Source organism: Orycteropus afer, unplaced genomic scaffold, assembly GCF_000298275.1.
Source record: "Orycteropus afer afer isolate SDZICR_OR568_19922 unplaced genomic scaffold, OryAfe1.0 scaffold00096, whole genome shotgun sequence".
NCBI classification, from domain to species: domain Eukaryota; kingdom Metazoa; phylum Chordata; class Mammalia; order Tubulidentata; family Orycteropodidae; genus Orycteropus; species Orycteropus afer.
In genome coordinates this window covers 1,332,549-1,359,179 of record NW_006921683.1, presented here as the reverse complement: position 1 = coordinate 1,359,179, position 26,631 = coordinate 1,332,549, and the positions used below count along the sequence as shown (strand labels likewise).

General features: G+C 36.2%; 1 protein-coding gene across 1 annotated transcript in view; it reads right to left on the bottom strand.

The window, feature by feature from the left end:
• RYR2 (ryanodine receptor 2) overlaps positions 1-26,631 on the bottom strand; it is a 1,099,979-nt gene that overhangs the window by 158,897 nt on the left and 914,451 nt on the right. The window contains exons 68-73 of the mRNA XM_007942720.1: positions 19,432-19,752; positions 17,728-17,968; positions 16,866-16,953; positions 13,486-13,578; positions 6,396-6,566; positions 5,232-5,291 (exon numbers count right to left, since the gene is read on the bottom strand). Coding sequence (XP_007940911.1) covers positions 5,232-5,291; positions 6,396-6,566; positions 13,486-13,578; positions 16,866-16,953; positions 17,728-17,968; positions 19,432-19,752 — 974 coding nt within the window. The remainder of the gene's footprint in view (positions 1-5,231; positions 5,292-6,395; positions 6,567-13,485; positions 13,579-16,865; positions 16,954-17,727; positions 17,969-19,431; positions 19,753-26,631) is intronic.

Sequence of the window (26,631 nt, the reverse complement as noted above, 5' to 3'; positions counted from 1 at the left end):
TTCCCCAGCCACCGTGCACAGTCCATGCAGTCCCTGGCTAGCAGGGTGATTTTTAGGTTAATTCTTAGGTCCTACCACCAGTCGGGAATCTCCAAGCTGCCTATACCATCAGGGCCGCTCAAATCACTGTCAGACCGCAGCTCCGTATGTCTCCTTTTTTTGGCATTTCATGCAAATTCTTCTGCTAGTTGGGGTTTAGTCCACTTCTGTATCCTTCCCTTCAAGCTCAGGGGTCCAAGATTATCTTCTGTGTCTGTGTTAATTGGATTCCCTTTTCTTTGTTGAAGAGGGTCTGTGCAGTCCTTCTGCCTAGTCCGCCATCTTGCCGGAACTGTATAATTAGAACTTTTATTTCCTCTATTTGCTTTGTTGCTGGTGTCATCTGCAGATTGACTCCCTTTTTCCACTCTGTACATTATTTTATGATCTTATTTTGAGCATCTATTTCTGGTTTTGTTTCTATGTGGTGATGTCAAGTGTCCTGATTTTAATTTGTTTTTCATTGATGTGGGTTCTCTATTAGAAGGACTCCCTTTAGTATCTCTTGTAGGGCTGGGATGGTTTTCACAAATTCCCTTAATTTCTGTTTGTCTGAGAATGTCTTGGTTTCACCCTCATATTTGAGGGACAATTTGGCTGGGTATATAATTCTTGGAGCTCTGGTGGCATAGTGACTAAGGTGTTTGACTGCTAACTAAAAGGTTGGAGGTTCAAACCCACCAGGCACTCCTCGGAAGAAAGACTGGGCAATCTACTTCCATAGTGACACTGCTTCAGAAACCTAAGGAGGGGTTGCTATGAGTTGGAATCTACTCAATGGCAGTGAGTTAGGTGATTTTTGTTTGTTTGTTTGTTTAATATAATTTTTGGTTGGGAATTCTTTTCCTTCAATGTGTTATATATGCCATCCTATTGCTTTCTTGCCTGCATGGTTTCTGCTGAGAAATCAATACTTAGTTTTATTGGTTGTCCATTGTAGATGATGTTTCATTTTTCCCAAGCTTCTTCCAAGATTCTTTCTTTGTCTTTAGTTTTGGAGAGTTTGATTATGATATGTCTTGGTGACTTTCTCTTGGGGTCTAGCCTGTATGGGGTTCATTGAGCTTTTTGGACAGATATCTTTCTACCTTCATGATATGGGGCAAATTTTCTGTTAGCAAGTTTTCCACAGTTTTTTCAGTGGTTTTTTTTTTTTTTTTTTTTTGCCTCCTCTTGTTCAGGTCAGGTGCTCTGGTGGCATGGTGCCTAAGATATTTGACTGCAAGCCAGAGGGTTGGCGGTTCAAAGCCCCCAGCCACTCCACAGATGGAAGACTGCAGAATCTACTTCCATAAAGATTTACCACCTCAGAAAGCCAAAGAGGTTCATTGTGTGTCAGAATCAACTCAATGGCAATCAATGAATTTGGTTTTGATTTTGTTTCTTGTTCTGGTATTCCAATGAGGCATATGCTGTTTCTTTTCATGTCATCCCATATAACGCTTAGGCTCTCTTCATTTCTCTTAAATCTTTGTTCTGAATTTTTTTCACACAGGCTGGTATGAAGGGATTTGTATTCTAGTTGGGAAATGTATTCTTCAGCCAGTTCTAGTCTACTCTTTTGTCCTTCCACTGTGTTATCTAACTGTAATTTTAGTGTTCATCTTCTGGATTTCTAATTGCTATTTTTTCTATGAGTTCTAATTATGTATTTATCTTGTTATTTTGTTCTTGAATGGTTTTCCTGAATTCTTCTGTTTTCTCATTGATTGTGTTTGTGGTTTCCTTGAGCTCTTGGAAAGTTCTCTCTCTATATATACCTTCTGAATTCCTGCTCAGATAGTTCTATTGCTTATTCTTCTTCCACGATAGATAATTCTTTAGCCTGGGCTTTTATTTCTATTGTCTTTGTCTTGGTTTTGTTTTGTTTTATTTGAGGTTGTCTGTTGTTTCCCAGACATTTTGAAGTTCTTGTCTTTAATTCTTAGTTATGTATTCATTTGTTTCACCCTGATTTTATGTTTTACTCTATCTGAAAGTGTGAAACAGGTATACTTCTTTGATTATTAACTCAGTTTTACTGGGTTGCTCTCCAGGTCTACGTAGGTGGAATCACTGTTGGGGATGTAGGTGCAGGTCTCTGTTCATCATGAAGGGGATGTGGGGTTGGGATGAGCAAGTATTGTGCACTGTTTGTTGTTGATTTTGTAGCACAGGAGTTACTTGTATTCCCTATTGAGTGAAGTGTTCAGTGTAATAACTCCTGTTGCTTGGCAGCAGTTTAATGCATTCTTCTGTTAGATGAGGTAAGGGAGAAGAGGGAAAAAGGGAAAGAAAAAAGGTGCTAGTAGAGCATCCCCATTTTCTGCATTTGGGAAGATAGTTCAGAAAGTGCTGCCAGGACAGACAGTATAATTCGTGTCTTCCTGAGATGGCTACTAATGATGACATCCTACTGTCAATGAAAGACCCATGGTTCAAAATCGACAGAGACCCCAATGTGTAGAGGGCCACTACTTTCTGCTTGGATAGTGAAGCTGTAAAACCCATTACCCCTGTCCACTCTAAAAAAGGGTCATGATAGAATTGAATCCTAGTCCATTGCTCTGAACTTGCTCTGGGGCTCCACTTACTTGGCTTACTTGGAGGGAGTTTCTTTCTTTCACCACTCCTTTCTGGACTTCATGGAAGGCCAAGCCTAGGGGTGCCTTGATCTGTTTTCCCATAATATCATCTACTCACTCAGCTCCCAAGGTTGCCACCAAACACTCTTGCTGTGGGTATTCTGAGTCCCCAGTGCCTCTGTGGGTTCCGTGATTTCTTTTTCCTCCTTTCCTCTGCCAACCTCTTAGGTATTTCTAATGAGTCCTCTGTTTCTCTTTCTCTCTGTCTCCACTGGCTAGGTAGGTTTGTTTATTTTTCCCAGTTGTTTAATCTGCTTTCTTTCTCTGCCTTCATTAAATCAGATATTTTACCTTCTCCTTAGTTGCTTATAATTCCAGCATCTATCTGCTTAACCTAGTTATTTAAGGATTATGCTGCTTGAGGAAACAAACGTGTGGGTTATAGATACAGCGGCATCTTCCCACTGCCTCTTCACAACTTTTTGACATTTGAAATTTTAATAATAGTAATGAAAAAATCATCAGAAGGGATATTAGAATAAAAGCAAACAGATTGAGTCTAAACAGAGTAGGCCTTTTGTTTTAAACTAAATGACAGGTTCTGGGAATAAATGATTAATTTATTCACAGGTATGAAAAAATTCCAAATAATACTAAATGCTTACTAGATTAAAAAAAAAAAAAACATTTCTGGTGCTTCTTAAATTGCACATGTTATTTTGGTTTCCATCCATGTTTTTCCTCTAAATGTATACTGCCCTCTGTGGGTAAACACAATTACTTCTGTTGCAAAATTTCTCATTATTTCCTATGCACTAATGATGTAAATAAACACATTTAATTTCTGAGCACTGAATGTAAAGTTTCAATTTCTTGTGGACACCTGCTTCCACTTCCCAAAGACCTTAAGCTCAACTTTACAAAGGGCATAGCCAAGCTTTATTATAACCGATGACAGACTGTTTTCAAAGTCTGACACTCTAATTACCTCTTTTAAACAATGTATCATTTATTATGTTTGGAGCTTTTAATAAAAGGGCTTGCAAGTAGGATAACAACTGATTAAAATTATCATAAAATATTTTCACTACCTTAATTGATAAAGTAACATAATTTGTATTATTCTATAGAAAGATTAACTGATAAATATATGTGTATATACACATACATGTATATATGTATACCAAAAAAAAAAACACCACACCTCACATGCTGATGTATGTAAGGGGAGGGATGATATAGAAGGAGTCTGTGACCATCATGATAACATTAGGAAAAAGGAAGACATCAAATTGTGCACATAAGGTATAAATGACAGACACTAATACTAACCAATATATCCACAACACTGCATTACTATTAACACCAAACACCAAGCTACAGATAAACACATAAACATCTGAGAAGATCAGTGAACAGGATTATACTCTAGACCAAGGATAGATCAGCAGAGGCTAATCTTGCACAGATACCAGTGATACAAAATATGTGTAATTCTTATAGAAACAACATAAGACAGACATAGAGTAATCCCTCGCAGACACCCAGACACTGTGGGAGAGAGATCCAATGGATCTACTGTCTCAGGACCATAGTACTGGGGGACACCAGACTCAATTGGCACAACATAATACATAAAAATCTTGGTCCTCATCCTACATTGGTGAGTAGCGACAGGGTTCTTAAAAGCTGTCAAGAGGCCATCTAAGATGCAGCTAATGATCTCCTATTATCAGAAGTGAAAAAAGAATGCAAAAATCCAACGACATTTGGAAGCAATCAACCCTAGGACATGATGGACCTTGAGACTGGAAGAACTAGATGGCACTCAGCTACCAGTGCCAACTACTTGGGAAAGAATCAAAACTGGAGATCCTGTATGGAGTGGGAGGAAAAACGTGGAACGAAATCCAAAAACACAATAAGGACCAGAATTACTGGTTGGATAGAGTCTGGTGAGACCCCCATTACTATAGCCCTGGGATATATTTTGGGCCTGGAATAAAACTTACTCCAAGGGGCTGGCACTCAGCCCAATAATAAACAAGATATACATGCAGACCACTCAACCCAAGGTGATGTACCCACATACTCTATGGAAATGCATCCCTTGGAGCAATCGACCACGGGGCACCAGAGGGGCAACATTCACATGGAGGAAATGCAGGACACACAGGAGTGCATAACTATGAGGGGCATGGGGTGGGGGTGTTACTGGCAGGGAGGGGAGAAGACTGGTTTAGGGTTGGGGAACGTAAATGGGGAGTGAAACTAAATGTACATGAAATGTTGAATGTAAAACAAACTCTGCTCTGTAAACTTGCACCTAAAGCACAATTAAAAAAAAATATATTAAAAAAAAAAAACCTCACTGCCATCGAGTTGATTATGAGTCATAGCCACCCCCTTTGGGTTTCCGGGGAAGTAAATCTTTATAGAAGTAGATTGTCCATTCTTCCTTTTGTAGAGTGGCTGGTGGGTTTGAACTGCCAACCTTCTGGTTAGCAGTCAAATGCCTCAGCCACTATGCCACCAGAGCTCCTTACACACACACACACACACACACACATATATACACAACATACAGATACACATACTAAACATGTATTAGAATAAAATTTAACTTACTTTGCCTTGTAAATGAATATTACTGCGGATTATATCTCGAACTTCATCCTCGGTGTCTTTCTATCAAGAAATAAATGTTACTTAAAGTCTTATGACACACTATTGGTCATAAATCAATAAAAATAATGTGAACATTTTTTGAATAGTGTATGTTTGAACAAACCTCTTTATGTGATCCGAATGCTTCCCACACATTTTAAGGATTCTCTTTTAGATACTCTCTTGATACTACCATGACTTGGAGCAACCAATTATAATGCCATAGTAAGTGCATTAAGACTCAATGGAAATGAGTTTCTAATATATAACTCATAACAAGAAGAGTGGCAGAAACATAGTTCCCTTGGGATGGGACAAATCTATCTCTAGTCTTCTCCCAATTTTCTACAAAGTTATCTTAACACCTAGTAATATGTCCCATGATCCAGTAATAGCAAGGAATATACATCTGTGCACCCAATCTGAGACAACTGTCAACATGGCTATGCACAACACTCTGCACACTCTTCCCTCAATTAGCTTAGCTCTGGCATCAAACTCTGGATAGACAAGGGTTTCTTCAGTGATTCTCTGTAAGTGTGGGAGAAAGAAAAGTGCTCTCCAATTTCCTAAATAAAAAAAAAGCTATTTTGGTGCATATTTTTGAAAGACTTCATGCTCACCTCTATAAACAATTAAGAGGGCAAAGAGAGGACAATAATAAAAAAAAAATCTTAAGAACTTAAATGTTGATGCTTGGAAAGGAGAAGAGCTGTCCATTTAAAAATCAACATCTTATCTATCCCGCAGTCAGCACAGTGCATTATGCTTCCAACAGTGAAAGATCATCCTTCATAAATATGAATATATTTCTCATCACAAATCTTATATAGGAGTTCAAATGAAATCTATTTTTTTTTCACTACCAGTGATTTGTTTGTGCCTTTTGTTTGGATCCTGAATATCCCCTGGAAGTGATTAACATAGAACTTAGAAATAAAAGTGGCATCTGAAAAAGATAGGTAGGCTTTGTACCAGAGTCCTGGAGCCTGTGCAGAAACACTGCTTAATAAAACATTTAGTGCAAATGAAATATTGATATAGAGTACTGAGAAGAAAGAGTTCAAACTCTTTGGAGTCTGGAGGTTGAATGAGTATTACCACTGGCATGAAAATGAAACTTACCAGACTAAATCGATTCTTGGCCAAAGCAATGAGCTCCTGGTCCCCGGGGGCACAGATGTTCAATCCAATGGGCAGCAGTCGCTTCAGAGCTGCTACGATAAGAGAAGTCTGCATAGAATATCGGTCTCCTTTACGTTTCATTTTCTTCCTTTCCTGATCAGAAACAGCTGCCTATGGAACAAACATAAGCGTTGGGTTCTGTGCCAGCTTTTCTCAAATTCAGAACTTGCTACCTATGAAGATTAACTTAATTGTGGTTCTGTCTTCTTCATTTTTTGTTGGTTTCCCTCTTTAAAAAAAATCATACTCTTCTAGGAATAGTTTTCTCTTCCTTTAGTGCTTTCAGTCGTATTCTTAGATTTCCTAGTCATTACAATTCACTAACATCCATTTCTGTGGAACTTTTAGAAGGAAAATGTACACTGTATTTTTACAGTAGCAAAAGGAAGTATGAGAAATTGTGTGTTTTATAGTGTTAAGTGCTTAAGGGGAAATATTAGGAATACAGGATTTACTTTTGTATTGACAAATGCCTGATCAGATCCAACTCATAGCGACCCCTCCGTAGGTTTCCGAGGCAGTATCACTACGGAAGCAGATTGCCCAACTTTCCTTCTGAGGAGTGGCTGGTGGATTTGAACCGCCAGCCTTCTGGTTAGCAGTCAAGTGCCTTAGGCATTATGCTACCAGAGCTCCTGTTATATATTATATATATGTATATATAACTTATATGCATATATATGTATATATACTTTTGTATATATAGGAGCCCTGGTACCATAGTGCCTAAGGCACTTGACTGCTAATCGGAAGGCTGGTGGTTCAAATCCACCAGCCACTCCTCGGAAGAAAGATGGGGCAATCTACTTCCGTAGTGATACTGCCTTGGAAACCCAAGGAGGGGTTGCTATGAGTCGGGTCTGACTTGATGGCAAATAACAACAACAACAACAAAAAAACTTTTGTATAACATATATATTTATTTATACCAAAAAATCAAACCAAACCCACTGCCATAGAGTTGATTCCAACTCATAGTGATCCCCACTCGGTTTCTGAGGATGTAAATCTTTATGGAAGTAGATTGCCCAGTCTTCCTTCTGTGCAGAGTGGCTGGTGAGTTTGAACTGCCAGCCTTCTGGTTTATCCTCATAAAATATGCTCTCCTTTTAAACAACATAAAGGGTTGCTATGAGTCAGAATCAACGCAATGGCAATAGCTTTTTTTTTTTTTTAAGCTTTTTTTGGTTATAGTCTTGTCTCTCCAGTGCCTCAATCTCTCTCCAGTAAATTAGAATTAATAAATTAATAATGTTTCTTATATATACAGGATTATCTAGATGACATCCTTATAACTGAGTAAGTCATGCTACTTCAGTGCTGTCTGAGATTTTATCAAGGATTATTCTGGTGCTAAGAGTTATCTCAAATGAAAGAATAGAATATTCACTGGGTAATGAAGATTGCTCTAGCTATTTAGATGTCAGGCTTAATGTCAAAATTACAATAACTACAATAATTCTCCTATGCGTATTTCTTTGTACATGTTTAATTTTTAGCGATAATTTAAACATGGAACTATGTCCAAGATAATGGCATTAAAATTACTACTTCAATAGTCTTGAGCTAGTAAGAAAAAGACAGCAGAGAAATTTCACATGCAAGTTTATTTTTCAAAAAAAAAAAAGGCCGTAATATATCACTACATGATGTTTAAAGAAATTTTTTATCACAGTGAAGGTAGTGAGACAATTGAGTAACACAGTAAATATTAGCTTACTTAAAACAAACCTGTAATACTCTGGGCTGTAGCTATCAGTCATGCTTAACTTCCAAAGAGATGTACTTTTGCATGGATTACATTTTTATATGTTCCAGTTTGCAAGAGATCATTCTCAGTAAGTTTAGCAGAAGAAAAAAAAAAAAAAACCCAATAAATAATTATTTATACAAATAAATTGATTATCCCTCCAAAAATAATAGATCTGTAGTTTTAAATTAAGTCCTTACTTAAGAAAAGTAACTACAATGACAAAAATAATGAATCAAATGATGAACTATCATCCTATAACTTAAACAAACTGGTGTAAGTTATGTACACATTACGCAATGTACTACAGTCCAAATTATACTGTTTTTGGAGGTTTTTTTAAAAATTTAATTTATAAATTTCTTTTGGTTTTATGGCTACATAAGCAAAAGGAGTTTATACTAGGTTTGACATTTATAAATGTTTAAGTGACCTCATAATAAAATATAATTTAAATCCTCACTAATAGGAACTGTAAACTGCTGACTTTTGATAAACACAAGAGTATTCCAGCTGTACTTCTTCCTATATATCCTCAAACAATAATCATGATTTTTTTACCACAGAAAATCTGTAACTGAAAAAATAGGTTACAAGATGTTTGACCATTTATGGGTGATTGAGTTTACCAGTAGTCTGAAGAAACGTAATGTATAAGCAATCAAATATACTGTTTACTTATAAGTTGATGTTTGTTTGTTTGTGTTTAATGTTTATTTTCTCTCCCAGACCAAGAGTACCACTAGGGCAGAGTCCAAACAAAAAAAGACATTTGTATACTAATCAAAAGTTCAGTGGTTCGAACCCACTAGGAAGATGAGGCCTTGGAAACCCAGTGGGGGTTGCTATGAGTCAGAGTTGACTTGATGACAATGTATTTGGTTTGGTTTGGTACTCAGAATCAAGCATTATGTCTGGCCCAGAAGAGGTGCTCAATAATTTAAACAGAACTACTAAAACTATCAAATTGCCATAATATGTGATTTTCAATATATCCTCTAACATTTGATCCATATATGTAGTAGCATAGCTAACATGGGACAAAGAGAAAAGAGAGCTAAATTGACCACTCACCTCAATCAATCAATCTTTCTCTTTCTCTTTCTTACACACACACACACGTTATTGTTTTTAGGTGCCATCAAGGAGGTTAAGACCCATAATGATCCTATGTACAACAGATCAAAACACTGCCCGGACCTGCACCATCATCACAATCATTACCATGCTTAAGTCCATCATTACAGCCCCTGTGTCAATCAGTCTTGTTGAGGGTCTTCCCCTTTTTTGCTGACTTTATCTGGTCCCTCCTGATAACATGACCAAAGTACAAGAGATGAAGTCTGGCCATTCTCACTTCTAAGGAGTATTCCAGTTGTACTTCTTCCAAGATAGATCTGTTCATTCTTCTAGCAGTCCATGGTATATTGAATATTCTTGCCAACACTACAAGTCAAAGGCATCTATCCTTCTATAATCTTCTTCATTCACTGTCCAGCTTTCACATGAATATAAAAAAGACCATGGCTTAGGTCAGGTGCACCTTACACTTCAAGTTGACATCTTTGTTCTTAAACATTTAAACACCTTTGCAGCAGATTTGCTCAGGGCAATATATCATTTGATTTCTTAACTGCTTCTTCCCTAGGCATTGACAGTAAATCTAAGCAAAATGAAATCCTTGACAACTTCATTCTTTTCTCCATTTATCATGATGTTGCTTATTGGTCCAGTTGTGAGGATTTTGTTTTCTTTATGTTGAGGCATAATACATACTGAAGGCTGTTGTCTTTGATCTTCATCAGTAAGTGCTTCAAATCATCTTCATTTTCAGCAAGCAAGGCTGTGTCATCTGTATATTATGTTAGTAAGTCTTCCTCTAATCCTGGTGGCAAATTTGGCTTCATATAGTCAGTTTCTCAGATTATTTGCTCACCCTACAGATTGAAAACGTATGGTGAAAGGATATAGCCCTGGCACACACCATTCCTTATTTTAAACCAGGCAGTGTTCCTTTGTTCTGTTTGAATAACTGCCTCTTGGTCTCTGTATAAGTTCTGTATGAACACAATTAATTGTTCTGGAATTCTCATTTTCACAATGTTATCCATAAGTCTTTATAATTCACACAGTCAAATGCCTTTGCATAGTCAATATAACACTGGTAAATATCTTTCTGGTATTCTTTGCTTTTAGCTAAGATCCATTTGACATCAGCAATAATATGCCTCATTCCACGTCCTCTTCTGAATCCAGCTAGAATTTCTGGCAGTTCCCTATCAATGTACTGTTGCAATCATTTTTAAATTACTTTTAGTAAAATTTTACTTGCATGTGATATTGACATTATTGTTCAGCAATTTCCACATTCCGTTTGACGATCTTTCTTTGGGATGGGCACAAATATGGATCTCTTCCAGTCAGCTGGCCAGGTCTTCCAAATGTCTTAGTATAAACAAGTGAGTGCCTCCAGTACTGCATCCATTTGTTGAAACATCTCAATGGGTATTCCATAATTCCTGGAACATTGTTTTTTGCCAGGTCCTTCAGTGTAGCTTGGACATCTTCCTTAGTACAGTTGGTTCTTGATCATATGCTATTTCCTGAAATGGCTGAATATTCACCAATTATTTTTGGTACAGTGACTCCATGCATTCCTTCCACCTTCTTTTGATGATTCCTGAATCATTCAATATTTTGCCCATAAAATCCTTCAATATTGCAACTCAAGGCTTGAGTTTGTGTTCATATGTGCATTTCGTCTCAATTTCTGTTAAAAATGGAGTTATTTTTTCCTTCACAAAGCTATGGTGGGTGATCTATTTGTTGTTATGCTGCCTCCATCAAAGGATGTAAATTTGTTACAGGAATCTCTAAAGCTTTCTGAATCTCTCAGGATTATAGTGAAGACACCTCTTTGTCCATTCTAACTTCATATATCATGCTCCCGGCCATCTTGCTGCTATTAATTCTTGGCAGTACAGCCAAACAGCACAGCTTGTGGAGATAAAAATTACTCAATCCCTAACTACATCCCACTTTGGGTCCTTGGTGCCATCCATGGTTCAGCAGAGTACCTCAATGATACTGATGCATCTGCAGTTAAAATGCTTTATGGACACCATGATGCTCAAATGTGCACCAATGCTGAAACATATAGATATCATGATTTCTGTAGTAAAATAGCATGAAATATTAGTGTATTTTGACTCTCTTGTTTGAACTAGAAATATTATTGATTGGAAAAATGTTCATTGTATTTATGTGATACAAAATTGCAGGCAAAAGCAAAAGAGAAATTAAAAGCAAAATAAAGAAGCTAAATATAATTAGTAATTTCTAAATTTTTAAATCAGTATCACTATTATTTGATATCTGTCTTTTCTCTAGGTGCTAGTAATCATGCAACAACAAATTGGGCATTTGAGAAAATTTCGGAAGTAATGTTAAAATTGAGATGCTTGCATCCTTTACGTTCCATTTTTTTCCCCTAAAAATATTAGTCAATGTTTATTGATGCCTCAGTTGTTTACAGGCTGTGCAGTACTTTGACAGTTTGCTTTGCGAACTATTGGACCAGAATAGTGAAGAAGAGGGAAGTGATGTTAATATGAGGGATATGCAAATCTCTGCTTTAAAGACCTTTAATTTGCGTCAACTTTGATGATACACTGGACCTGTGGTAATTCTCCCCATGGAAACATTGACCTTCTTAATTATTCTCTTTATGACTCTATATCAACATTGGCATAAATTGACAACATACTGCCTAAGCACAAAAAAATCAGTAATAGTTTTCAGTTCAAAACATTCATGAAATGTATGCTCTTAATATTGCACCTCCTGAAGGAGCATGTCCTATCTCTTCAGGCTTATTGTCAACACAAAGTAGAGTAAAGTCATCATCTCCTATGTATGTTTCCTATGTATAGTCACTATCATGAGCTATTATAGACTGTATCAGTTGGACAAATGTTCTAGATCAACTTTCAGCTGGCATTTGCTTCTACTTTATGTTTTGTAGAGTCAAATACATGATATTTAATAATCTAAATAGCATACAGCCTATCAATCAATATTATTTTATTGCGTTAGTGTTGATGAAGCAGGCCAGATGAGAAAGTCATTCATAGGCTTTAGGGGAGAAGGTATACTTCCCACAGTAACTCTTCTTATTTACTGAGTTGCTAGAAACTGATTTCCTTGGAGACAGTATCACTTTTTTTTTTTTTTTTTGCATTTTTGGCAATTTGGCAGCATATCTTTGTTATGGATTGAACTGTGTCCTACAAGAAGATATGCTGAAATCCTAATCCATGGTTCCTATGAATGGGACCTTGTTTGGAAATAGAGTCATTAAAGATATTATCATTTAACATGAGGTCATACAGGAGTAAAGTGGGCCCTAGTCAATCTGAGTGGTGTCCTTACAAAAGAGTGGAAGGGAAACAGACAGAGGGAAGACGGTCATGTAAAGATGAAGGCAGAGTTGAAGCTATGTTGTATCCATAAGCCAAGGAAGGATTGGGCTATCAGAAGCTGGGAAAGACAAGAAAGGATCTTCCCATAGAGTCTTCACAGAGAATATCTGCCCTGCTGACATGCTGAATTTAGACCACCAGCCTCCAGAACAGTAAGACATATTTCTGTCTTATAAGCTACCTAGTTTGTGATATTGTTGCTATGGCAGCCCTAGAAAACTAATATACTACCTCATATGATATACCTGTTTTATTTAATTTAGTGATTATTCCAAAGATAAAGGCATAAATTTTGAAAAGAAGCTTCTGTTTTTCCTATCACCTAAGTGAGACTAAAAACAAAAATATGGAGCTATACTTCCCACCTTATGTGTGAAAACCTGATATTTATCAATGTAGTATTTAAATAATGAAACTAATTCTTCTGAGGTCTATATATTTAACATAAAAAAGTACACTCTAGATGAATTTATAAAATTTACTAGTTATACAAAAAATGACTAGAAATTTTGTGAATGTGTGTGTATATGTATAAGGAGGTCTGGTGGCATAGGTCCTAAGGCATTTTGACTGTTAACCAGCAGGTTGGCAGTTCAAACTCACCTGCCATTCTGTGGACAGAAGACTGGGCAATCTACTTCTGTAAATTTTTACCATGTCAGAAACCCAATATAGGAAATAAATAATGTTACCAAATTATCAGATTCCAGTAATAAAAATCCAAAACATCCCAAAATATCAACCAATAAAAGTTAAATTCAGACATTTTCTACAAAAGTGAAACAGATTATAGTAATACCTTTGACATCTTTGACTTGGTATCAGTAATAAGGAAAGACATATTGTTGATTTCATTCTGCACCACGAAGTTCTGCTCTTCTCTTTTGAAATTCTGAGAAGTTGGGAAGGAAATTTATGTTAAAACCATTAAGATAATAAGTCCATATATAAGTAATTGGGAAATGTGAATCAGTGTAACAATGAGATACCATTTCACATATACTAGGATGCTATTATAATAAAAAAAAATAAAAAATAAAAAAAAAAGGAAAATAAGAGTTGGTGAACATGTAGAGAAATTGGAACCCTTATTTATTGTCAATGATAATGTAAAATGGTGTGCCCATGGAGGAAAACAGTTTGGCAGTTCCTCAAAAAGTTAAACATATAATTACCATATGACCCATCAATATTACTCTTAGGAATATACCCAAGAACTTGAAAGCAGGGAGTCAAACTGATACTTGTATGCCAATGTTAATTGTGATACTATTCACAAAAGCTGAAAAGGTGTAAATAATCTCAGAGTCCATCTATCAGACAGTGGATAAACACAATGTAGTATATTCATATAATGGAATATTATTCAGCCATGCAGAGACATGAAGTAATGCTACGTGGTACATTGTGAATGAACCTTGAAAACATTATGTTGAGTGAAATAAGTCAGATACAAAAGGACAAATATTGTATGACCCCACTTATATGAATTATCTAGAATAGGTAAATCCATGAAGAAAAACATTTTTAGTGGTTACCAGGAGATGGGGAAACTCTGGTGGAATAGTGTCTAAGGCATTTGACTACTAACCAGAAAGCTGGTGGTTCAAACCTACCAGCCACTCCTTGGAAGGAAGATTAGGCAATATGTTTCCATAGTGATACTGTTTCTGAAACCCAAGGAGGGGTCGCTATGAGTTGGATCTGACTCAACAGCAGTGAGTTTGTTTTTTTTTGGAGTTAGGAGATGGGGGAAGGGAGAGTTGAAAAAAATAAAATAAATACTATGTATTTTGAGAACTTCAAATTTTCTACCATTTTAAGTATTAAGTTGATATATAATATGCATTGAGCATCTAAGGAGGACATTTAAGTGAGAGGCAATAATTCTGGGAACTAGATATGAATATGTATGTTTCAAAGATGGGAAAATTCGGGCTCAGAAAACTTAAGTAATTCTACCAAGGCGTAGAATAAGTATTCAAATCCACACATAAAAACCTATTGCCATCAAGTAGGATCCGATTCATAATGACCCCTCTTTGGGTTTCCGAGGCAGTATCATGACGGAAGTAGATTGCCCAATCTTCCTTCCGAGGAGGGGCTGGTGGGTTTGAACTGCCAGCCTTCTAGTTAGCAGTCAATGGGTGCTCTGGTGGCATAGTGCCTAAGGCACTTACCTGCTAACCAGAAGGCTGGCGGTTCAAGCCCACCAGCCACTCCTTGGAAGGAAGGCTGGGCAATTTACTACCATGGTGATAATGCTTTGGAAGCCCAAGGAGGAGTCCTTATGATAAATCCATATATATCTGTCTAAAAAGCATTCACTGCCTCCTGGGATAAACACAGACTTCCCCAGAACACATACAACTATGTGAGTTTTTATTCAGTTATTTATTTATACTATTTTTTAAATACCATGATGTTATTTTATTCACTTTTAACTTAGGAACATAAACACACTGGTAAAGTGTCATATGATTTCATATGACAGAGTTTCCTCTAAATATTTGGAGAAGTATACAGCATATAGTAATAGATTTTTGTTGCAAATATGCCTATGGGAATCTAAAACTCATATTCACATTTTTTTATTTGAAAGTATCATTAGATATTCATCTAAAAACCAACTGATTATTACAGATACTCCTTTTTCAAGTTTTGTATTGAATATACATTTAAAGAAGCTTCTTTGATATTTCAGTGATCAATGAAATTGGAGAAGATTCTCAGTTCTTTAAGAAATAAATCTGCCTTTTTTAGTTTTCTTAATTTAAAATTTCCTATACTCCTCCTATTTGCCTACTAGCATTCTAGGTTGCTGAATGTAACAGAAAAAAGGTAGAAAACTAAAATTTACCTTTGTTCTTTGGCAGCTTAAGATGGATTGATTTCCTCTAGAAATTTCCCTTCAAAAGTACCCTGAATTATCTAATGCTTCCCTTTTGATGCATGAGTTAAACAGAATAATAAATCATAGCCTTTGTATCTTTTACCTATAGCATAAGGCACCTAGAATAATTATTATACCATCACAGGTAATGAATGTGAAGACACAAAATCACATGTTAAAAAGGCCATTATTTCATATATTCATTGTGTGTGATTACAAATTTTATTTACATTTTTATATACATTTTAGTAATAAATTTTACAGATTCTCCAGTTGCAGGCAACCAATAATATTTCATATACTAAATATTAAATGTGAAAATTATCTTTTAAAAAAATATTTAAAAAATAATTTTATTTGCACAACATTCTTAGGAATTAAACCAGGAATATATCTCAGATGATGAAATTGAGGTTGAGGCTTTTATTTATACTTTCTCAGAGTTGCCATTTACAAAGCATTACAGAATTAACATTGATACCAAAATTTTCTAAGGTTTTGAAATAATTTTGAGTAATGACAAATGCTCATTTATTGCTCTTCTAGTTATTTGAAATAACTGATAGAATTCTGTAAACTTCTTCTTACGAGTCCCAACTTTCTACTTGCAACATTTAAAACACTGAAAACTCACTAAATATCTATCTTAGAAATTCTATCAACAGGGTTCCTACCATGTACTTTATATAAAACTTAAAATGATTCTAAAATGTGGGCAAAAACAAATTCCTAAAAATCAAAGCACACAAGTGATAACAAATTTAAGGGAGAAATTATTACCTTTTCAAGCAAAAGAGCTATGTCTTATTACTGCAAACTAGTAGTTCACCTTAGCACTTCTCAAACTGGGCCATGAGTACTCCTGGAGTTATGCAGTAAAATGCTAAGACATAGGAATGGCTAGAGGATGAGAGTATCACATTTCTATGTAATGTAAATATTACTCTGAGGTTCACAGGAAAAGTTTTAAAATGAACATGGTGGCTATTAAAATCCTTGGTTTTTTAAAATGATTTTTTTTTTAAGATTTTTAAATGATTTTTTTTAAAAGATACATCTTAAACTGTGTGTGCGTGTGTGTGTGTGTGTGTGTGTGTTACATCGCCCAAAACTCCAAAACTACCTAGTGAAAGCTATTGCCTCTCCTCAACTGTTAGGAATACCTAAAATACCTAGGAAAAAGCTTGAGAAACACTATTACAGGTATTTACAGGACAGGATTGGAAAATTGGTTAAAATATAAAAATTCCTTTGTAGGCAATGTCTTCTAATACTTTCATACTTACATGGGATTTTGACCAGTAGATAAACACTTCAGCCACCATACGGAAGAGTTCCTCCGCTTCCGGGTTAGGCTCTTTTAGCCACTTTGCCCTGGACCATATGACATAAAAGAGATTCTTAGCTATACTTTCAAGGGAAAATAAATAAACTCTCTCCCGAAGTTAAATTTTAAACCAAGTAACTAAAGATGTCCACAGAGCTCATAATGGCTTCAGTGTATACTTGAAACATTAAAAAGAATTCAACATCATAGCTGTCAAAATATTAACTTTTATAATAAAAAAAAAAGCAGACTGCTTCAGAATGAGATTTCTGATTTTAATTTTAAGATGCTCAGTAATAATTAATTTCTCTATAAGCATTTAGTTATGTTATAATCATGAGGACACTGGTGGCCCAATGGTGGAATTCTTGGCTTCGAGTCGGGGCCGACTCGATGGCACATAACAACAACAACAACAACAAGCAGAAGACATGGGTTCAATTCCTGGTCAATGTACTTCATTTGCAGCAGCCACCTATCTATCGGTGGAAGCTTGCAATGTTGCTATGATGCTGAATGGGTTTTAGCAGAGCTCTAGACTAAGACAGACTAGGAAGAATGGGCTGGTGGTCTACTTCCCTGACTCATGGCAACCCCAAAGCACAAGAGGATCAGTCTATGGTGATTCAAAGGGTTTTTGCTGACTGACTCCATGGCAGCAACAACAACATGAGTTAATCATGACCAAGATCATAACTAAGTATTTTAAAAAGAAACCATTCAAGAATCAAGTTTTATTTATCTTTATATCACATCCTCCACCACTCATCTGTCACTTGATGATTGAATTAGGGATATTAATCACTTTTTGAACATCCTACCTGTTGTAGTCCACAAATCTAATCAGGAGGGGGTAGAAGGCATAGAGATCTCTGGCCAGAGTAGTGAACTCATCTAGAATGAGGAGCTCAGCCTCGGACATATCGCCTCGGGCCTCTGCTTTCAGATGATCTTCCTCAGATACCACCATTGCTGCCTTTTTCTTGAGTTTCTCCATTAATGGCAAGAAGTGAGTTTTCAAGAGCTGAGGTTTCACTTTATTTATAATGGGCTGGGAAAACACTGTTTGAAGAGAGATACCAATATTCTGCTCCATTTAAACAGTCATTAATTAAGGTGCGGGTAGATAGTAATTATAATTGTACCACAATTAAAGCCTCCCTTTCCTCTAGGGGGAGCTCTGGTGGTGTAGTGCTCAAGGCATTTGACTACTAACCAGAAGGCTGGTAGTTCAAACCCACCAGTCACTGCTCAGAAGGAAGGTTGGGGACTATACTTCTGTAGTGATACTGACTCAGAAACCCCAAAGAGGGGTCGTTATGGGTCGGATGCAACTTGACAGCAATGAGTTTGGTTTTTTGATTTTCCTCTAGATCACAGCTTTTTTAAGGGTAGAGCTCATGCCTTAGTTATTGGTCTGTCGATGGCACATAACAACAACAAAACCTAATTGCAGAGTTGCTATCCAAAATATGAATACTGAATTGAATTCAATGCACTTCTGTTTTTAAAAAGGGTTGAAAATTAATTACTTCCACACTCGACGGCACATAACAACAACAACAACAACAAAGAGAAATAATGAATTTCCAAAATGGAAAAGAATCCCTTAGTCCTTTATTTAGAAGGCATACACAGACCACTGAATAATTATATAAGGACCTACACACAGTTGGAGAATGTAAACATCATCTTAACCTTTCCCTACCCTTGGCTCAATAGGAGAGCAAGATTATACATAACACAGTAGTTTTATAGAATAATGGTAGTAGTTATTAAGTAATAGTTCTAAACTTGATTAGGCCATTTTTGAAAGGTCTTTCCCCTAAAAGTAACATAGATCCATTGTAGAAATACAAAAAAGTGAAAAATTAAAATCCACTATAATTGTCTTACCTTATTAATAAGACGATCTAGTGTACTTCTTTGCAGCTTTTATCAATAGGTAAATTCATAAACATATATATTTTACACATATCATTCCTTATTCAGTTTTAAAAACTGCTTTTAACACTACTTGATATTTTCCAATTCATAAAACATTTTTGAAACTGCCATGTTTAAAGATGGCAAAATATTCTGGTACATGGATCTACACACTGATTTAACCACTGGAAGTTGCTGAGTACTTAGATTGCTTCTAATTTTTCAATATAAATAGTGCAGTTATAGATACATTTAAATATAAATATTACACTGCATCTTTAGATTTTTTCTCCTTTAGAACAGACTGCTAAAAATGAGTTGTTTAAAATTCCAGTTTTACTTTTGTCTCTAATGAAATTATTTATTGATTTGTTAATCTTATAGAGATAAATCTGGAAAAGTTTACTTACATAAAGAGATTAGTTATCTAATGTCTGATTATATCTACATTTTTCAAAGAAGCAAGACAAAAAAAATCAATACTATTTTATGAACACAGAAGAAAATACGAATAAAGACTATGGTAGGAAAATTCTAGTCTCTTGCATATCAAATATTTTTGGAAATAATAAAGTGTTACATGACTTTCTAATTCTCACCTGCTAATCTCTTCATCCAGGCCCCTTCATCAATGCCCAAGTTATTGTATATAATTTTCAATATGTTCCCAAGAAGTGTGTTCATGTGCTCTGAGTTCAGAGCTGTGCAACACATTTCAGCCCTCTCCATATTGTTCTCAGGTCCGTGCTCCCACCAACGAGACATGTAGCTGCAAAGCATGGGCAGTATAACTTCCATAACATGTGGCATTTGTGTATAGCGAATGCCAGACTCGGCTAATTCCACAATCTCTTCCATAAGTTTCTCCAAGGAGGGTATATTGGGACAAACATCTTCCACATTAGTTGGTAAATTGAGAGCTGGAGAAATACACAAAAAAATGAATTATGTTCAGTGAACAAATTGATACAATATGGCAGATTTCCACTGTTTGTAACATACTCAAGCAATAATTAATTTTTGAACTTCAAAACTCAGTGATACCTGGGAGGTCTTCAGTTGGCTCCTTCTCCTTCATTTTTCATGTCAGCTATTTCAAATCTCTACACTTTTCCTCAAGTTCCTACCCCACCACCACTATAACAAAGGTGGACATCAATGTCACTTTGTTCAACATCCTGCTTTCATGCCTATAAACTTTCTGTCTAATTCCAGTTTCACCTTTGTTCCTCATTTTCACAGAAAGCAGTTCTGATATACGTATTCATGTTGTCACCTATGTTCCCAATGCCAGGTCTTGCTCATGTCAGGAGCCGTATTTGGCTCTGCATTGTCAGCCTTTTCTTTTCTAAAGCTCTTCTCAGCAGCTTATCCATCACCATCAGTTGCCATTGAAGTGATTTTGACCCATGGTGACACCTTATGTGTCAGAATAGAACTGCGCTCCATAGGGTTTTCAGTGGCTGATTTTCCAGAAGCAGACTTTCACAAGACAAACCTCCAAGTTTTGGTCAGCTGAGGGAGCATAAACTATGCTACCCAGGAACTCCCTCAGCACTCATACACTGCTAAAATCTCTCCTAAATTTTTTTTCTTCCAGGCACCCTTTAATCCACAGTCATGTAGGCTTCTGCTTTCCCTCCACTCAATTTATTATTTCACACTCTTTATCTGATTTGGCTGCTCAGGGCATTTTACATCACTGACCAACTTCCCATTTTCTAAATGTCCCTCTTCCATAAGCTCTAGGAACATTCTGTTTCTTGGATTTCCTCTGAATTTTGTCTGTCTCCTTTCTTGACTTTTTTCTTCTTGGTGAACTTTTAAATATTGATCTTCTCCAGGATCTATATTTAACTCTTGTCTCTTTTTTTGGTCTATATGTATGTCTAGGCAAGTCCTAGATATGGGAGCTCTGGTGGTATAGTGCCTAAGGCATTGACAGTTAACCAGAAGGCTGGCAGTTAAACTCACCAGGAAGGGTGGCAGTTCAAACTCACCAGCCACTCCTCAGAAGGAAGACTGGGCGATCTACTTCCGTAGTGATACTGCCTCAGAAACCCAAGGAGGGGTCACTATGAGTCGGATCCGACTTGACTGCAATGAGCTTGGTTTGGTTTTTAGGCAAGTTAAATGTATGCTATAACTCTCTAAAAGTATGCTTATTAAAATGTTGTGGTCTAATACTGGATGTCTCAAAAGAAGCTAATAAACAATATATCTAAATTTGAAATTTATCTTTCCTTTTAGCGTACTTCTTGAGCATGCACTAAGTTGGAGAGGATAACACTATCTACTTGGTCACCCAAGCTAGAAACCTGGAAGAAATTCTAGGTTGTGATGCTCCCTCCCCTCCCACATGAGATGATTTTACCTCTGTTATCTCTCTTAATGACTTTTCCACATGCTCTATTCAATAAGCCTTGGTTCAATCATCTTTTTTTCTGAATTAAGACAGTATTTTTTTTTTTTTATAATTGGTGCCTCACACCCGTTCATGTCCTTATTGCTGTCACGTCGCTTTTCTTAAAATGTTCAAATCCAATTATAGATCCCTGTTTGCCAGTAGGGAAATCCTCACTCCCTACCTGCTCTTTTGCTCTCTCTTCCTGTCTCATCTTTCAACATTTTCTCCTCTGCAGGCTATATCCAGCCACTATGTCAAAGTGTTTGCAGTTTCTCCTAATGTACCAGAGTTTTAGTCTTCTCAGCTCTGGGGGCGTAGTGCCTAAGGCATTTGACTGCTAAGCAGAAGGCTGGCAGTTCAAACCCACCAGCCACTCCTTGGAAGGAAGGTTGGGCAATCTACTTCTGTGGTGATACCACCTTGGAAACCCAAGGAAGGGTCACTAAGAGTTGAAATCGACTCAATGGCAGTGAGAATTTCAAGACAAGAATTCCTGAGTGCTGTAAAAAGTTAATGCACTTTGCTGCTAACTAAAGGGCTGGAAGTTTGAGTCCACCCAGAGGTGCCTCAGAAGAAAGTCTTCTGAAAAATCAGCCATTGAAAACCCTATAGAGCACAGTTCTATTCTGACACATGTGCAGTCCCCATGCATAGAAGTTAAGTCAATGGCAAACTGGCTCATTTCAAGACTTGAACAAACTCTGGGAAGCTTCTCCAGGTCTCCCAGCTAAAATTGCTTTCTGTTTGTTTGTTGTAGGTCTTTTTTTTCCTATTAAATTCTATTAAATGTATCGATCGATCTCTTTCTCTCAACCGCAACTGAAAATTCCCTGAGGAAAAAAATCAAGTTTTATTTATCTTTGAATCATATCTTCTACCATTTGTCTGTCAGTTTGTCATACTTTGGTGGCTTGTGTATTGCTGTGAGGATAGAAGCTATGCTATCAGTATTTCAAATACCAGCAAGGCCACCCTGGTGGACAGGTTTCAGTGGAGCTTCAACTAAGACATATTAGGAAGAAAGACATAGCTAGGTTCACTTCTGGGGAAAAATAAATAAATAAATAAAAGAATGCCAAAGCAAACCTTATTGATAGCAGAGAAACATTCTCTAACATAGTACTGGAAGATAAGCCCCTCAAGTTGGGAGCCACTCAAAATGCAACTGGGGAACAGCTGCCTTCTCAAAGTACAGTCTGCCTGAATGACACAGATGGAGTAAAGCTTTCTGAAACTTCATTTGCTGATGTGGCATGACTCAAAATGAGAAGTATCAGCTGCAAACATCTATTAATAATTAGAATGTGGAATGTTCTGACTATGAATGTAGGAAAATTTAAAGTAGTCAAATATGAAATGAAATGCATAAAGATCAATATCCTAGACATTGGTAAGCTGAAATGGACTGTTATTGGCCATTTTGAATCAAACAATCATATGGTCTATTATTCTGGCAATGACAAATTAAAGAGAAATGACATCACATTCATTATCAAAAAGCATATTTCAAGATCTCTCCTGAAGTATAATGCTGCTAGTGACAGGGTAATATCTATACTCCTACAAGGAAGACACATTAATATAACTATTATTCAAATTTACGTGCCAACCACTAAAGCCAAAGATGAAAAAATTGAAGGTTTTTGCCAATTACTCCTGTCTCAAATTGACCAAACATGCAACCCAAACATACACCCAAAATATATTGACAATAACTGTTGATTAGAATGTGAAAGTTGGAAGCAAGACAGAAGCATCAGTAATTGGAAAACATGGCCTTGGAGATAGAAGTGATGCTGGAGATTGCATAACAGAATTTTGCATGACCAAGGACTTATTCATTGCAAATACCTTTCTTCAACAACATAATTGACAGCTGTACATGTGGACCTCACCAGATGGAATATACAGGAATCAAATAGACTACATGTGTGGAAAGAGGCAAAGGAGAAGCTCAGTATTATAAATTAGAACAAGGTCAAAGGCTAACTGTGGATCAGACCATCAATGATTACTATGCAAATTTAAGTTGAAGTTGAAGAGAATTAAAACTTGGATTTAGAGATCATCTGAAGAATAGATTCGATGCATTGAATGCCAGTGAATGAAGACCTGACAAGTTGTGGGATGGCATCAAGAACATCATGCACAAAGAAAGCAAAGGTCATTAAAGAGACAGGAAAGGAAGAAAAGGCCAGAATGGATGTCAAAAGAGACTCTGATACTTGCTCTTGAAAGGAGAGTAGGAAGAGTAAATGGAAAAAAAAAATGATGAAAGAAAAGGTCTGAGCAGAAGATTTCAAAGGACAGCTCAAGAGGACAAAGTAAAGTATTATCATGAAATATGCAAAGACCTGGAGATGGAAAATCAAAGGGGGAGAACACATTTGATGTTTCTGAAGCTGAAAGAACTGAAGAAAAAATTAAAGCCTCCAGCTGCAATATTAAAGGACTCTAATGGGAAGATATTAAACAATGCAGGAAGCATCAAAAGAATATGGAAGGAATAGACAAAGTCTAATTAGTTGATGCTCAGCTATTTCAGGAGGGAGCATATAATCAAGAAACCAATGTAACTGAAGGAAGAAGTCTCAGCTGCACTGAATTGGTGAAAAACAAAGCTTCAGAAACTGATGGTATAACCATTGACATATTTTAAAAAATGGATGAAGTGCTAATGGGGCTCACTTGTTTGTGCCAAGAAATTTAGAACATAGCTACCAGGTCAACCAACTGGAAGAGAGCCATACTTGTGCTCATTCCGAAGAAAGGTGATCCAATAGAATTTGGTAATTATTGAACCATATCATTAATATCACATGTAAGTAAAATTATGCTGAAGATAATTCAAAAATTGTTTCAGAAGTACATTGAAAGATAATTGTCAGGAATGCAAACTTGGTTCAGAAGGGGATGTGGAATGAGGGGTATCATTGCTAATGACTGATGGATCTTGGCTGAAAGCAAGGAATACAAGAAAGATGCTTACTTGTGTTTTACTGATTATGCAAAGGCATCTGACTGTGTGGAGCATAACAAATTATGGATAACATGGTGAAGAACAGGAATTATAGAACCTTTAATTGTTCACGAGGAATCTTTAGATAGATCCATAGGCAGCTGTTCTAACAAAACAAGGGGATACTGCATGGTTTAAAATCAGGAAAGGTGTGCATCAGGGTTGTATCCTTTCACCATACTTATTCAATCTGTATGCTGAGCAAATAATCAGAGAAGGTAGACTACATGAAGAAGAACATGGCATCAAATTGGAGAAAGACTCATGAACAACCTGCAATATTCAGATGACACAATCTTGTTTGCTGAAAATGAAGACAACCTGAAGCACTTACCAATGAAGATCAAGGACTACAGCCTTCAGTATAGATTACACTTCAATATCAAGAAAACAAAAATCTTTACAACTGGACCAATAAGTAACATCTTGCTATATGGAGAAAAGATTGAAGTTTTCAATAATTTCATTTTCTTGGATTAATAATCAACATCCATAGAAGCAGTAGTTAAATCAAATAACATATTGCATTGGACAAATTTGCTGCAAAAGACCTCTTTAAACTGTTAAAGAGCAAAGATGTGCCTGACTCAAGCCATTGTATTTTCAATAGCTTCATATGCATGTGAATGTTGGACAGTGAAAAAGGAAGACCAAAAAGAATCGATATACTGAAACTTAGGTGTTGGTGAAGAATATTAGTGGTGCCATGGACTGCTTAGAAGAATGCACAAATCTGTCTTGGAGAAAGTACAGCCAGAATGTTCTTTGGAAACGAGAATGTCCAGACTTTGTACCTCACTCGTTGGTCATGTTGCCAGAAAAATATCATGCTGAGTAAAGTAGAAGGTCAGTGATAAATGGGTAGACCCTCAATGAGCTGGATGGACACAATGGCTGCAATGATGGGCTCAAGCATAGCAACACTTGAGAGGATGGTGTGCAGGACTGGATAGTGTTTTGTTCTGTTGTACAAATGGTCACTATGAGTTGGAACCAACACGATGGTTCTTAAGAATAACATTACATTTCCTCCACATACCACAATATATATCACAAACAATATTTGTTGAATTAGCTAAAAAAAGAATAAATTACAATAATTAAATTTCATTACTTTCTTATGCAAATAATGTGTTATAGAAACATAGCATGTAAATGATCTGCTTTGTGTGTTTCTTTATTCCTAATAAAGTAACAAATCTGCTTCATTCTTTATTCGTAGCAAAAATATTAACCAATCAAAAAGTCTTAATATGATAAATTGTCATATGTTTACACAGATGATTAATAATTCAAACTCAACAATGTTTTGCTAACTACTTCACAAGTATATTGTGGATATTATGTAGAAAAATACTATTATGGAAAATTTAGCATATGTTTCTTCAGTTATCTGTTATATGTATCTTTTTGCTGTTGTGTGCAGTTAAGTAGATTAGAATCATAGTGACCATTTAGGACAGAGTAGAACTGTCCTATAGGGTTTACAAGTCTGTAATCTTTATGGAAGTAAATTGTTACAACTTTCTCCCACAGAATGGCAAATGTACTGACCAGCTCAATACAAATCCTAATTGATAATTCTAATACATTCGGAAAGAGCAATCATGCAAATTGTGTGAAAAGGTTCTAAAAATTTTTTTTTCAACTGGGAAAATTGGGAGGAAAATATCAGTCTATCGATCCAGGAAATTAGGTGATTTTCCAAAATAGAAAGCAACATGATAGATGAGTGAACAATAGATGGATAGATAAATAGATTGATAGAGACCTAGTATGCATGAGGACACAAAATCTTAAGAAAATACAAGATAGGGGCAGGTGCAAATCACAGTTGTTGATTGTGTCTCATATTTATAAAATTTTTAATGATTAAAATGTACTAAATTATTAGAAAAAGTCACATGAAATACAAGTGCCCCAACAGGGTAGACATATCTGGTGAACAAAGAAAAGTGAAGAGTCCTAATACATAAATGTAATTCATAGTAATACTGTGCTGACCAGCTGTAACACATAACTGAATCAGAAACGAGGTTGATCTATATTTTTCTGTATCCATTGACTTTTTGAGTTCTTCTTTGGAGGATTAATTTGTCTGTGGCTCATTATCATAGAAGAAATTAATGTAAATCTCTTTCAGAAATATTAGGGGAATAGTAAGCAGTATTCTACTAAATCATAATAATAAAAAATTGCACTTAAGAACAAGTAGCACTGGAGGGGTTCCGGCAAGATGGCGGACTAGGCAGAAGGATTGCACAGACCCTCTTCAACAAAGAAAAGGGAAACGAATTAACACAGACACAGAAGATAATCTTGGACCCCTGAGCCTTGAAGGAAAGGATGCAGAATTGGACTAAACCCCAACTA